Source organism: Meles meles, chromosome 1 (assembly GCF_922984935.1).
Source record: "Meles meles chromosome 1, mMelMel3.1 paternal haplotype, whole genome shotgun sequence".
Taxonomy (NCBI): domain Eukaryota; kingdom Metazoa; phylum Chordata; class Mammalia; order Carnivora; family Mustelidae; genus Meles; species Meles meles.
Window position 1 is genome coordinate 116,465,899 of NC_060066.1, and position 14,312 is coordinate 116,480,210.

The following is a 14,312-nucleotide window of genomic DNA, read 5'->3' on the forward strand; positions in this document are numbered from 1 at the left end:
CAGAGGCAAGAAGACAGGAAGAGTATCTGAACAAACTGTGGTCTAACATGTAATAAATCAGATGGAAACTGCAAACCCAAAGTTTCAAGGACCTCAACAAACCCCAAGCACCAGGAACATGAAGAATACTCATCACCAAATCGCTAAATCAAGGCCCATAGAATCAAACTGCATAAAACTAAGGACTGAAAAAACATCTTAAGGATAGCCAAAGGACAAAAGAAAACTGTGTACAATGGAACAAAGATAAGGATGACAGCAACTTATTGTAGGGCACAATGCAAGGAAGATGACAGCAGAACAACAACTTTGAGATACTACAAAACAAAAAAACTGTTAGCCTCGAACTTTCATCCACTGAAAATATCTTTCAAAAACAAAAGCAAAATGAAAACATTTTAAGACAGACAAAAGCCAAAACAATTAGACAAAAGATAAGACAGACAAAATGAAAACATGTTAAGACAAAAAAAGCTAAGATAATTATACCTCAACAGAGCTGTATCACAAGAAATGATAAAGGGGCCCTTTGGGCAGAAGGAAAATACCAAATGGGCAATCTGGATGTTCACAAAGCAGTGCAGACCAATCCCTCATGAAGCAAAGGTGCAAACACTTTAAACAAAATTTTAGTACATTTAATCCAATATTTATTAAAAAGGACAATATATCATGACTAAATGGGGTTTATCTTAGAAATCCAAAGTTGATTTTACTTTGAAAAATCAATCAATTTGGTAATTAACCAAATCAACAAAGTAAAAAAGAAAAACCATATGGTCATTTCAATAGATGCAGAAAAAGTGTATTCAACACCCATTCTAAAAAGTAAATTCAATATCCATTTCTAGTGAAAATTCTCAGCCAATGAGGAAAAAGATGAACTTCCCCAACCTAATAAACGGCATGTATAAAAAATCTACAGCTACTCTCATACCTAGCAGTGAAAGACTGAATTCTTTTCTCAGATCAGAGACAAGGCAAGGAAATCCATCTCACCATGTCTATCAACACTGTACTGAAGGTTCCAGTCAGTTCAATAAAACAAACAAAAGAAACAGATGGCAACTAAATTTCAAATAAAGAATCTCTTTTTTGCAGATGGTGTGACTACATAGAAAATGCAGAGGAATCCCCAAAAGTCTTCTAGAAACTCATAATTCAGTTTAGCAAGTTTAGAGGATAAAAGACCAATATACAAAAATCAAATGTATATATATTATCAACAAAAAGTGGAAATCAATATTTCAAAAGTTTATCATTTTAATCATCAAAAATATGAAATAGTTCAGATAAATCTGCCAAAAGATGAGAGACAATTATATGGAAAACCACAGAGCACTGCTGAAAGAAATTAAAGATCTAAAATTACAGAGAGATATATACCTTGCTCGTGTTCCAGAAAACTCAGTATTGTAAAGATGTCAATTCTCTCCAAATTGACTTATACATTCAACACAAGGTATAAATATATAGTACAACTTGATGAGCTCATTCTGAAGTTCACGTGGAAATGAAAAGGACTTAAGAAAGACAAAACAACTTGAAAGAGGAGAAGAAAGTTGGAAGGTAAACACTACCTGATTTCAAGACTTTCAAAACTGCAACAATCAAATCTATGTGGTATTGACATTTAAAACATAAATAGATAAAAGGAATGAAGTAGAGAGCGCAGAAACAGACTTACAGGTATATAAGGAACTAATTTTTGACAAAGATACAAAGGCAATCTAGTGGAGGACAGTTTTTTCAAGAACTGGTGCAAAACCAACTGGATATCCTTACATACACACAAATGCACATACACACAGCACAACCAAATTTGATCCATACTTCCCACCATATTAAAAAATTAACTCAAATCACAGATCTAAATTTAATATTCACAGGAGCTTTATGTGTGAAAACAACCCCATGTTTACCAACAAGGAATGGATAAACACATTGTATGTACTGATATGATGTAATTCTAGTTGGCAATAAAAAGGAATGAATAATATATGCAATAACATGACTGAGTCTCAAAACAATTACGATGAATGGCAGAAGACAAACTTAAAAAAAAAGAAAGTAGATAGGGGCGCCTGGGTGGCTCAGTGGGTTAAAGCCTCTGCCTTCGGCTCAGGTCATGATTCCAGGGTCCTGGGATTGAGCCCCTCATCAGGCTCTTTGCTCAGCGGGAGCCTGCTTCCCCCGCGTGCTCTCTGCCTACTTGTGATCTCTGTCTGTCAAATAAATAAATATAATCTTTAAAAAAAAAAAAGAGTAGATGATATATGATTCCACATTCTCATAGAAGACTGGTGCAGTCTAGAAGCTGGACAGATGAGTTTTGATCCCCACTTTGCCTTTTAATAGCTGAACAGACTTTGGAGGATCACTCACTCATGCTCTGATTCTTAGCTCCCACCCCCTTGTCAAATGGGGATAATTATGCCAATAGTTAGTTAACTGCCCAGTGTCTCAGTTTACCAATCTGTTAAAGGGGATAATGATTTAAATTTGTAAAGTACTTTAGAATAATTCCTGGCACAAATTAAGTCCTCCAAATTTATTTAATAAATATTTAATGAGAACTGAGAAAGGCCAGGCTGATTTTGACGGTTACTGTGAACAGACGCTGTCCTCGCTCCTATGAGGCTCAGTCTAGCTGGGGGAAAATAAAATCCCCAGTGTAGAAATGTTTCCAAGGAGAAATACTGTATAAAAGGAGTGAGTCAGGCCATGGGCTACACTGAGAGCTTCCCTGAGGAAGTGACATTAGTTAATACCTGAACTTGTTATTGGGAGGGCTTTGGGGCTTTTTTCCAACTAGCTCTGGTCTTTTCCTGCTTGGTTCTGTTTGGGGTTTCCAGGTGTTGGGGAGCAAGTTCCTGGGGCTGCTTGATATTCAGAGGCAATAGGAAAGGAGGGTCTTGGGGTGGCTAACAGGCCTGTTCTGATCCACTAAAGGAAGGCCCCAAGCTGGGGAACGCAGAGCTCCAGACACAAGCACTTACCGGGACTCTACCAGGCCAGCAGGCTGGCTTCCAGACTAGGGACCCAGTGCGAGGGAGGAGCGAGACCCAGGAAAGAAAAATGCCATACTCGGCTTTGTCCACGGGGTGGAGTATTTTAGCCAAAGAAGGGACCTTTGGAGGCCGCGCAGTTCTAGTTGCAGGACTTGTCCAGAGTCGAGCCCATCCAACCCTACCCCCGCAGATACATCGCCAAACTTCTCAAACCTGTGGGCTGTGCCAAGGCCTATCCTGGTAAAAGGAAATCCTCTACAGACATTAACAAATTTAAACATTTCAGAGTCAGTAAGGGGCCAAGGGAGTCTAGTGAGCCTGGCCTTTGTCCCCGCAAGTGAGAACTGTGAGGGCCAGGAGGTGAGTGACAAGTGTTGACCATGGTCGGTCCCACAGCCAGGGCTGCATCAGACCAGCTCAGAATCCAGGTCCCTCAGCTGCCTGTCGCAGCACTCTCGCTGAGCGGCCTCTGGGTCCTTCGGACCGCGTCCCTGCCCTACAGACCTCCCAGCGCTGCTGTGAACCAATCCAGAAGTTCTCCTGGGAGATACAGTCAGAGCAAGAAGACGGACGCCGCGAGGAGGAAGGACGAGGGGGATACAGCTCTCTCGCGGTGGAGCCCTAGGTCTCCAGCGTGGAGGCTTACACCTCTTCTCCCCGCGACTCGCTTTCCTCAGCAACCTGCTCCCTACCTTGCCCCTCTCCTTCCTGTCCCACCTTCCCTCCTGCAGACGCCTGCCTCAACCACCCTTCCAAACCCTCAGCCACTTAGCCACGCTCACAGGATCTCCCTTGTTCCCAGTCGTTTTTCAGAGCACGTGCCTCTACTTGGCGTTACGTCACGCACACGCACACGCGTGCGCGCGCGTGTGTGTGCAGGCTCGTGCGCATGCGCGCACACATAACCCACGGTTACATTCGGCATTTTTGATTATCGCCTGTCTCCCTTTGAGGATGTAAACTCAAATGAATTCAGATTAGCAACTAATCCCCGGTACCCAGAAGAGTGTCTGGTGCATAGAAGATGCCCAATAAAAATACAATTAACAAATAAAGGAAAGACCATGGCTTCAAGTCCTGATTCATCTATAAAATGAATGATTGTAAAGATAAAATTAAATTAATAAAAATTAAATAAAACATGCATAATCATTCTGCCACCTATGAAGAATTTTAAAAAAATGAAAGGGGTTAGGTTAGATTAAAGGACTGTATGTAGTGCCCACTCACAGAGTGGAGGACTGGAAATTGATAGCAAAAAGAAGGGGACTGCGTTGTGACAATAATCAGCATCTATTTATATTGATTTGTTTATTTTGTTCTTGTTCAAACAAAACAAAGCAAAAATACCTGTTATTGGTATGTAAGGATACATATCCTTCAGCACAATCCCCCAAAACTAAGAGTGTGTGCTTGATACACTGACTGGGACAGCAGCTAAAAGCAGAATGAAACAGCTGATATGGTGGATATAAGGTTGATTCAGAAATGTCAGAAACATTCTCTGGTTACCAAATGAATTAATTAGAGCTGGTGAGCAAGAAAGCAAAGGAAAAAAAAATTAGAAAATAAAAGCAGCCAGAGAAATGGTGGTTACCTAAAAAGTAGACCGTGGATGATGAGAAGCCTGATTTCTACAGAATGTGTCCTCAGGGCTGGGCTGTGAGGCCCCCAGTAGAGTCCAGGATCTGGGGACAGGAACTTTCCACAACGGAGCTTTTTTCTGTTAATACATAGTTGATCAAAAGCCAGAGAAGGCTTAACTAAATTTTTTTTTAAAGATTTTATTTATTTATTTGACAGAGAGAGAGATCACAAGTAGGCAGAGAGGCAGGCAGAGAGAGAGGAGGAAGCAGGCTCCCCGGGGAGCAGAGAGCCCAATGCCGGGCTCGATCCCAGGACCCTGAGATCATGACCTGAGCCGAAGGCAGTGGCCTAATCCACTGAGCCACTCAGGCGCCCCCCCCCTTTTTTTTAAAGATTTTAAGGGCTTAACTAAATTTTAAAAATTTCTTTTTTTCTGGGGAGCCTGGGTGGCTCGGTGGGTTAAAGCCTTTGCCTTCGGCTCAGGTCATGATCCCAGGGTCCTGGGATCGAGCCCCACATCAGGCTCTCCACTCAGCAGGGAGACTGCTTCCCCTCTTTCTCTGCCTGCCTCTCTGCCTACTTGTGATCTCTTTCAAATAAATAAATAAAATCTTTAAAAAAGGGATATTTTTAAAAAATTTCTTTCTTTCTCTTGATACTTTTCATCAGTTTCAAGTCAGGAAATTCAAAGACTCCGACTTTAAATATTTCCCAGTTTTTCAGTAAAATTTTAAAAAAACCTCACATATTAAGAAAAGTGGGGCACATTCTAAATAAAGGTAACCCCACGAGACTGAGACAATGGGAACAGTTTTGGGAAACTGACCTTGAAAAGACAACACATACATTGTTTCACTCAGAAATCTTGTTCCCCTTAAATTCTCTAAAGAAAGCAGAGATCTCTCATGCTTGCCAATGACCTGAAAAGTTAACCATGCCTTAGAATGGCTATTTTTAGCTCCATCTTTAAAAGCATACAGAATTCACCATTAGAAAGAACTAAAGGCTTTCATGGTTTCAGTGATGGGGGTTCTCCAAGGTCCTGGCTTCCTGGGCATGAAGTGCCCTGACTGACAGCTCCTTGTTACCCTGCCTCTCAGCGTAAGGCCCTCCAGATGCAGTGGAGGGGTCTGGTCTCCCCGAGTAGGATGACAAACTTCTCTTTTCCTTCAATCCTCTGTAAATATTATGCATGAAAGAGTCCTCACTCTTCCCAAAGCTGGTTTTCCAGCCCAAGAAAGACAAAAATTTGGTCCAAATTATAAGAGCCATAACCACTCTAAAGAGTGGAAAGACATGACTGACTTGTTGTTTAACTAGAAGTGATGGTTGAGGAGCCACTTAAGAAGGGGTATTTGCAGGGAATTACCCTGAGTTGGAGGTAAGGTAACCAGGAGCACCAGATTCCTGAGTCCTCATCCTGACAGTTAATAAGGCAATTTCAGGGGCACCTGGGTGGCTCAGTGGTTTAAGCCGCTGCCTTCGGCTCAGGTCATGATCTCAGGGTCCTGGGATCGAGCCCCGCATCGGGCTCTCTGCTCGGCAGGGAGCCTGCTTCCCTCTCACTCTCTCTGCCTGCCTCTCTGCCTACTTGTGATCTCTCTCTGTCAAATAAATAAATAAAATCTTAAAAAAAAATAAGGCAATCTCAGACAAGTTGCTGATCTCTGAATCTCAGTTAGCTCACCTGTGAAACGAACACTAATCACTTCTGCCCAATTGTCTGCTGGATTCAAGGAGAAAATGGGTAAGAAAGGATTCACAAACCATTATTATTAGAAATTGACAAGTATTATAATAACCCATTTTCTACCATCTCCAGCAAAAATAAAGTTAGGTATGAAAGCTACCATGTTTGGGCACTTGATTTTTATAATACTTTTCCATCTGTATGTTCCAAACCTTGCAATAGAGTGTTATTTGACAAGGGGGAAGCTGAGAACCAGAGAGAACGAGTGACCCCCTCCAAAGTGCATTCACCCATTAAAAAGCAGATGGGGACTGGAACTCTCTGTCCAACTTCTAGGCTTTGTGTACCAATCTGTCCTTAATGAAGAAGAAAGGGGCAAAAATGTTACATTAGAGGTTAAGGTAAAAAAAAAATGACAGAGGTGGTAGCAAAAAAATCTAAGACAGTTTCTGAGGAAGACTATTGAATTTTTATTTTATTAAAATATTTAAAAATATATTTTAATATTTTATTTATTTATTTTAGAGAGAGTGCATGAGCAGGGGGAAGGGCAGAGGGAGAGGGAGAAAGAACCTCAGCCTCTCCGCTGAGCGCAGAGCCTGATACGGGGCTCAATCCCACGAACCCCAAGATCACAGCCTAAGCCCAAATCAAGAGGAACTGTGGCCCCCGGTGGGCTGGCAGGCAGGGTGTCCCTATATTGCTTGCCTAGTGCCTGGCAGAGCCATGTCAGCATGCATGGCACAGCGGCAGGCCAGGGCCAAGTTCCCAAGAAGAGAGGATGGGAGGCAGGGAAAGGCAGGTGCAGAATGTGAAGCTCACCTCGGGGCTGCACTTGGCTCCTGTGTAAGCTGTGTTAGGGGACAAGCAGCCTGCTAGGAGGGGACAGGCTGAATTCTCTCCCCATAGTAGTTGAACAAATCCAAGGTCTGGGTGGCCCTGTGTATGTGCAAACATCTTCATTGACTTGTCCCGCTACTGTCCCATCTCTCTCCCCTCTCGTTGTCTCTCCCTCCTTCTTGAGTCTCTTTCTCTTCCTTGACCTTGCTGGCCTCCTTATGTCTGGTACACATGTTCTCCTCTTTCCCTCCTGCCTCCTCCCTTCCTACCCCTCTTACAGACTGTATCAGCGAATCCCTCAACAGAGGCATATCTGACTTTTTTATTCATTGCATGATTTATTTTTAGCCTGAAACAACTGCATCCTAAAAATGGAGTTCCTGATGAGACAGGGGCTGGGCCGAGCTATGCGAGTTATCTGGGGCTTGGCCGCTCAGCCTGGCCCTCAGTCTCCGCACGCGTGTGTCCTGAGCCCAGGAGTACTGCTGGTTGGAGCCCAGGAGGTGGGGAGTTGGTCCTCGGGCCCAGGAGGGACAGAGGGGAGGGACCGAATCCACTTCTCTGCTCCCCACTTCTCTCGGCCAGTCCTCTGGAGTCTTCCGGCCGCTTTCCCGCACTCAGGCTTCCCGGGAAAGTGAAACGAAACTTCTCCCAGATGGAGAGAGTGCACCTGTTCATCGTGGGGGTCTACCTGCTGTCCTCCTGCAGGGCAGAAGAGGGGCTCAACTTCCCCACATATGACGGCAAGGACCGCGTGGTCAGTCTCACGGAGAAGAACTTCAAGCAGGTTTTGAAGAAATACGATGTGCTCTGCCTCTACTACCACGAGGCAGTGTCCTCAGACAAAGTCGCACAGAAACAGTTCCAACTGAAAGAAATTGTGCTCGAGGTAAGCTGGGGACCTGCTCACCGCATTGTCCCAGGGAGCACGGGCTGGCCAGCGGCTGGGAGGTGGGAACACGGGTGCGGAGACTCTGTCCTGAAGTCCAGCTGCATTTTAGTCTGGTTTGAAGCTGAAGATATCCTTGTTGCAGAGCTGGGCTGTGGGAAGAGCAAAGTGTGGGTCCCGGCTCCTAAAATGGGGGCAGTCAGATGTGTTGCACAACGCATAGTTCTGATTTAAACTCTGTCACCTGAGAGTCCTCTTGACTTTTCAAGGGCAATAGTCCCAAGCAACTATTTTTCTGAGATGTTAAAGCTATCATTGAAAAGCCTGGCTGAAATGCAATCAGAGATGATCTGTGGGTTCCATTTGGTGTGCTAACTCCCCCCTCTGTTCCCTGAAGTTTCCCCATGATCCTGGAGAGACAGGAGGCATTTGACCTTGCTTCTCCCCATGGGTCAGATGCAGAATATCACGAAGTGGTCTTTGCCTCTTGGGGTTTGTGTTCGGTCAACATTGCACAGTGTGCGTATGTGGAGATCTGTAGCTGCATCTTTGTTAGCGGGATTTTTTTTTTTTTTCTCAGAAAGTTATTGGTGTGTGTTCAGGGCAGATGCTGAAGTCAGTTCTTATTTTATCTGTATTACATGGCCAGTTTGTAAGCCTGGCACAGGGGTGCATTCTCTAATCCTTGGTGAGTGCCCCAGGGCCGATTCCCACAACGCCTCCTGGACAGTGTAAGGTTGCTTACACTTCAGGAGCACCTGTGAATGCCAGGAATTCTAGTAGTCACCAAGATCCCTTCTCAGCCCCACGCCCAGCCAAGGCACAAACCTGGGGACAGGGCTATTTGAGAATTATAGCAGCTTATTAACTAGCATATCAGAAAGCTCAACTGAATCAAATTTTTTTTATTTGTTTATTTACAGCATAACAGTGTTCATTGTTTTGGCATCACACCCAGTGCTCCATGCAGTACGTGCCCTCCCTATTACCCACCACCTGGTTCCTCAACCTCCCCCCCCCCCCGCCCCTTCAAAACCCTCTGGTTGTTTTTCAGAGTCCATAGTCTCTCATGGTTCACCTCCCCTTCCAATTTCCCTCAACTCCCTCTCCTCTCCATCTCCCCAAATCAAATATTTTGATTAAATACCATATATCAAACACATGTATACCATATATCAAACACATGTAGATTTGAATCCCTCCAAATAGATACTAGTAAATTCCATGAAAATCATCTCAAATATCATAAAATATAATTTTAAAAGTACTTGAGAATCCTAAGTGTCTCCTGATCACGCAAACACCTATTTTCAGAGCTCTTCTGTATGGTCGCGTGGTTATTACAGAGAGCTTGGGTTGACAAAAAGCTAGGCATTTTAAAAATATCACAACTACCACCATATCTTTCCTCAGGCTTATCCTGGGGGCTGGAAGTGGAAATTCAGTTCCCTCTGTGGGTGGCAAGCAAAGAGAAAGCAGGGACAGTTCTTAGATCTTTGTACTACATACGGGAACATCAGAGGCTGGAAGAAACCAGGACATAGAGCATAGCTGCTGCTTAGCCGCTGAAATACTCACATCGTCATCTCTGTTTCAAATGGCCCTACTCAGTTATCAAGAGACATTTTTCTGAAACAGTTCTTTGAAGACATAAGGATTCTACCCCACATGCTCGTCACTGTCTGAAAGCCTGTAACTCAAAAAGAATGCCAATACAAGTAACGATCTCCCATTTCTGGTTCCCCGGCATATGAAAACACGTGCGCACACACACACATACATACATTTGCACACACATACACACACACTCCCTCAAGAATGTATCTCCCCCAAAGACCTAGGACCCTGTAGACCCGAGAAGGGACTTTCTCCTGGGCTCACCATCCCTTCAGACACCTTTTTTTTTTTAAAGATTTTATTTATTTATTTGACAGAGAGAGATCACAAGTAGATAGAGAGGCAGGCAGAGAGAGAGAGAGGGAAGCAGGCTCCCTGGTGAGCAGAGAGCCCGATGCGGGACTCGATCCCAGGACCCGGAGATCATGACCTGAGCCGAAGGCAGCGGCTTAACCCACTGAGCCACCCAGGTGCCCCCCTTCAGACACCTTTGATCCGAGAGTGCCAGGCAGAGACCCATGGGACATAGGCGATGTCCCACAGGCTGCTGAAGCTGAAGTGGGAATCATTAGGGGGAGAAGGACATAGAACATGGAGTCAGGAGATCTAGATTTATATTTTGGCTTTGCTTTTCCTGGGCACATGATATAGGATAGGGACTTAATTTCTCTGAGTCTCTTTTTCTTATCTATAAATATGGGAAAACAATCATTATACCTATGTAAGAAATAATTAAATAACAATAATATTTATTGGATGCTCACTGTGTACAGAGACTGTTCTAAGCACTTTGTATATGTTAGCATGTTGAATCCTTACAGTACTTCTATGACATTGGCATAATTCCTATCCCTGTTTTACAGAAGGGGACACTGAGGCACAGAAAGGGTAAGTTGCCCAGGATCACTCAGTCAGTGCAGGCGAAGGCGGTCTTAGCCCCTGCACCACACTGCTGCTGTAACCAAATAAGATGATGTTTAATTAGCTGCTAGATACCCTATTGAGGATCCTTTCTAGTCTGCCTTAAATACAGTTGCTCCGCCCATGGGCCTGGGCCTGGAGAGGCCAGCTGTATCAGCAACAGGGTTGAGAAGCACCGAGCAACCTCCCCCCCATCCCAAAACAGGATACCAGTCACGTAGTTGCCCCAACCAGGGAGGAGCCTGGGCTTCCTTAGTGATGACCGGGGAGGGGAGGAGGATTTGCTGCGGTACCTGTCAAGTGCAGACTCTTTCTCAGAGTGCAGGACAAAAATGGTTCTGGGAATACATGGGAAAAAGAAAGGGATGTAAGACTCTATATTTCCTTCCTCATCAAAACAGTTATTTTGTCCTTTTAATTCCCTGGCTCCCCCCAAGCTGCATTAAGGGAAATCCTGTGCCAGTTCTGGGGCTGTGGCTGCTGGAGGCTGAGAGAAGAGGAGGCAGCTCCCAGGGAATGTCCACAGGAATGCGGCCTCAGACATGGGCAGACAGGGCAGGGACAGTGGGCTCCTTTCCTCCAACTTGTTCAGGGAGGTGGCTTCCGATGTTTCTATCGTAACTCACTATGACCTAGTGCCCGTGGACACATGCCTGCATACACACACAGGAAACAGATTTCAAGGGACAACTACTGTTTGGGGAATACTTGGATTTTTTTTTAAGATTTTATTTATTTACTTGACAGACATAGATCACAAGTAGGCAGAGAGGCAGGCAGAGAGAGAGGAGGAAGCAGGCTCCCTGCCGAGCAGAGAGCCCGATGCGGGGCTCGATCCCAGGACCCTGGGATCATGACCTGGGCCAAAGGCAGAGGCTTTAACCCACTGAGCCACCCAGGCACCCCCAAATACTTGGATTTTTAACAAAATTCTTTTTCTTCTATTTCATTCTGTTCTGTTCTTATCTATTTTGATCTTTTTCAATAAAAAATACTGATTCCAACCCATTAAACCGATTTCATTCTACAATGATGAACAGTCACTCCCCTCCCTGACCGCCCCCCCCCCCGCCCCCGCCCGGCCAGCGGAAACACCTAAGAGAATTTTAGGGATTAGGAGCTCATAACTTGTCATGTAAGGGCTGCCTTGTTCTGACAAAAACCCAAAGGAACTGACCATAGCTCCTGCCACTCGAAAGGATTTTGCCTGCCACTCTAAGGGATGACCATGAAAAGACCCAGCAACAGTCCTGTCTGCAGGGTGAGGAGGTCACTCCCCGACTTGGGGTCCTGAAATGCTGATCAGTCACACATACATCTGTCACTTGCAGGTTGGGGTTTGGGTGGGGGAGAGATACTGTGGATACAGGAAAAGGAGACACTTGGGTGGCTCGTGGCCCATTATGGAAGAAGGGCAAACAAAAGCTACCGTGCAAGGGGTTCATTGTAATAATAGAGAGGCTTATAAGGTTCTCTGAGAGCACAAACAAGAGCCCCGATCTCTGGGAGAGAAATGGAAGGCATGACAAGGAAGAACTGGTTTTTACAATGAGTAGAATTCACCAGGTAAGAAGCAAGGGCTGGGAAAGGAACTGCAAGAGGAAGGATTCTGACAACACTCAAGTATCTCCCCACCAAATTTTCCTAGAATTTGGCCATGATGGCCTCATTCTTTTAGCGTAGGGTTTTTGTTCCTACTTGGTTAAAGCCCTGTGGGCAGGTCGTTTAAAATATTGCCAATCACTTGTACCTGCTTCTGACCAAGTTTGAGTTCTGAGTGAGAACAAGGTTTGATAAAAGGAAGGGGAGTAGGGAAAGAATGTAAGGTCACTAAAAGCTTAGGCAGAAAAAGTGCAAATAAAATGATACCAGGAGGCACCAAGTTCAAACTGCTGTCCAGTTTGGCTGGGTCTGGCTCTGGAAGGCCCCAGGGGTGGTGTGGTCTGACTCTGGAAAGCACCAGGAGTGGTGCGGGGTACATAGTTCGGTAGAGGTGTTCTGTAGAGGCTTGCTGAATGAATTTACATGTCTGATGAAATGTTGTCTTTGAGAGCCATCTAGATTGCTCTGAACCCTTTACTTCAGAGCTGTGGCTTTGTAGTGATGGGACTCAGCCAGCTGGTAATCCCGATTCCTGGTTGGGCATTTCATCCACAAAGAGCACATACTCACTTAGAAATGTCAGAATACATGGAAAAGAAAAAGGAAGACAAAAATAATAGCCACCCAGAAAGAAACAGTTCACGTACTGAGAGATTTCTCTCCCATATTTTCTGTCTATATGCAAACATACATTTTTCAGTTGTTTTGTATTATTTATACAACTTTGTTTCCTGCTTTTTTCATTTCAGTATATTGTGAGCATTCCTCTGTCATCATAGAGTGTTATATTCTTGGCAAACGTAATGTTAATGCTGGCCTAGCATTCCATTGTATGACCATGCATATTTTTAAGATAAGTGACCTATTTTGGGATGTTGACACCATTTTCAGAGTTTTAAAAATCTTTGGTTAGATTTTCATTGGATAGTTTCATCAGAAATTCTTTGATTTTTTTTAAGCTAAATGGAATTTTCCCACAAAATTACTTGCCATTTACATTTTTTTCTCCCATGAATTAATTTTCTGACTTTCCCCCAGTTTTCTGTTGAGGTGTCAACACCATTTAGTTGCAATTTTATACACTGTTTCCTTCAGCTTCAGCCAAGACAGTACACGGAGTTACGCCATAGAGGCCAGATTCTATTAGCATCCTAGAACTCAGACCCAAGAGGAGGATCTATCTGCCCAATGATTCCGATTCTTCCCTGCTCTTTTGTTTCTTGCTTTGGCTTCCCCCTTGAAACTGCAATGCAAGCCATTGCTGCTATCATGTGTTCCACAAACATTGCCAGAGAAAGTCCTCCAATGTCACCGACCTCTCTTGGGTTAGAATGCTTGAGAGGTGGTGTGCTCTAAAACATGGACTTTCGAATCAGATAGATTCTAGGCCAGTTCCCAAGGAGGACGTCTGTCTGTGGTCAGGCTCCTTGTTTTGTAAAGTGGAGACGGTGGTGGTGTGACAATGAGTTAGTCTGGCAAGAGGTGGTTCAGGCACACGGAAGGTACTTTGACAAATATTGTCAACTTGCAGCCCGTGATCCCCTTTCCAGTCATCATTTTAGATACCACCCACCTTAACCCTGACACTTTACAGACTGAGGACACCAGGCCACTAGCAGAGAGCTCAGGACTGGTAACACAGTGCCATGTTGCTTATTCTCAGCCAGCTGAGCCCCAGAGGGCAGGGGGGACTTGCCCTTGCTCACAGATTCTTGATGTCTGCCCCCCATGTGCAGCTCTCCCTCTGATCTCCATGACTTTGCTGAGTCTGCGCTTGATATACTCAGTCACTTCGCCCACACCATTTATGAACTGGGCTTCTTCCACATTCTCAGTTCTGGTGCCGTCTGTCTTTGAGGGGTGCTTCCAGTTTCCTTCCAGCTCCTCTACCTTACTCTTTCTCTCCACGGAGACATATGTGGAAGTTCTCCCTCTGGATTGGAAACCTCCAGAGGGCAACCTGAATTCAAAGCAGACTTGGTAACAGAGGAAGTGGAAAAAAGCAAATGGAATCAAATTGATATGGGCAAGGACCAAAATCTGCTTGTGAGTCAAAACACACCTGGATGAATGATCTGGGGGTGTAGGGTATTGGATGGCAGAAGGAGGAAGAAGGATGGCAGAGGGGGCTGTGCATAAGCAATCTGGCTTCCAC

General features: G+C 44.6%; 1 protein-coding gene across 2 annotated transcripts in view; it reads left to right on the plus strand.

Annotated features, from left to right (window-relative positions):
• Window positions 1-7,589: 7,589 nt before the first annotated feature.
• Window positions 7,590-14,312, plus strand: part of CASQ2 (calsequestrin 2) — a 63,460-nt gene continuing 56,737 nt past the window's right edge. Inside the window, exon 1 of one of the 2 annotated variants that reach the window (XM_045986805.1) lies at window positions 7,590-8,017. In XM_045986805.1, the coding sequence (XP_045842761.1) occupies window positions 7,784-8,017 (234 nt within the window). In that variant the 5' untranslated portion in view covers window positions 7,590-7,783. The remainder of the gene's footprint in view (window positions 8,018-14,312) is intronic. The other variant, XM_045986751.1, reaches the window with a different exon arrangement.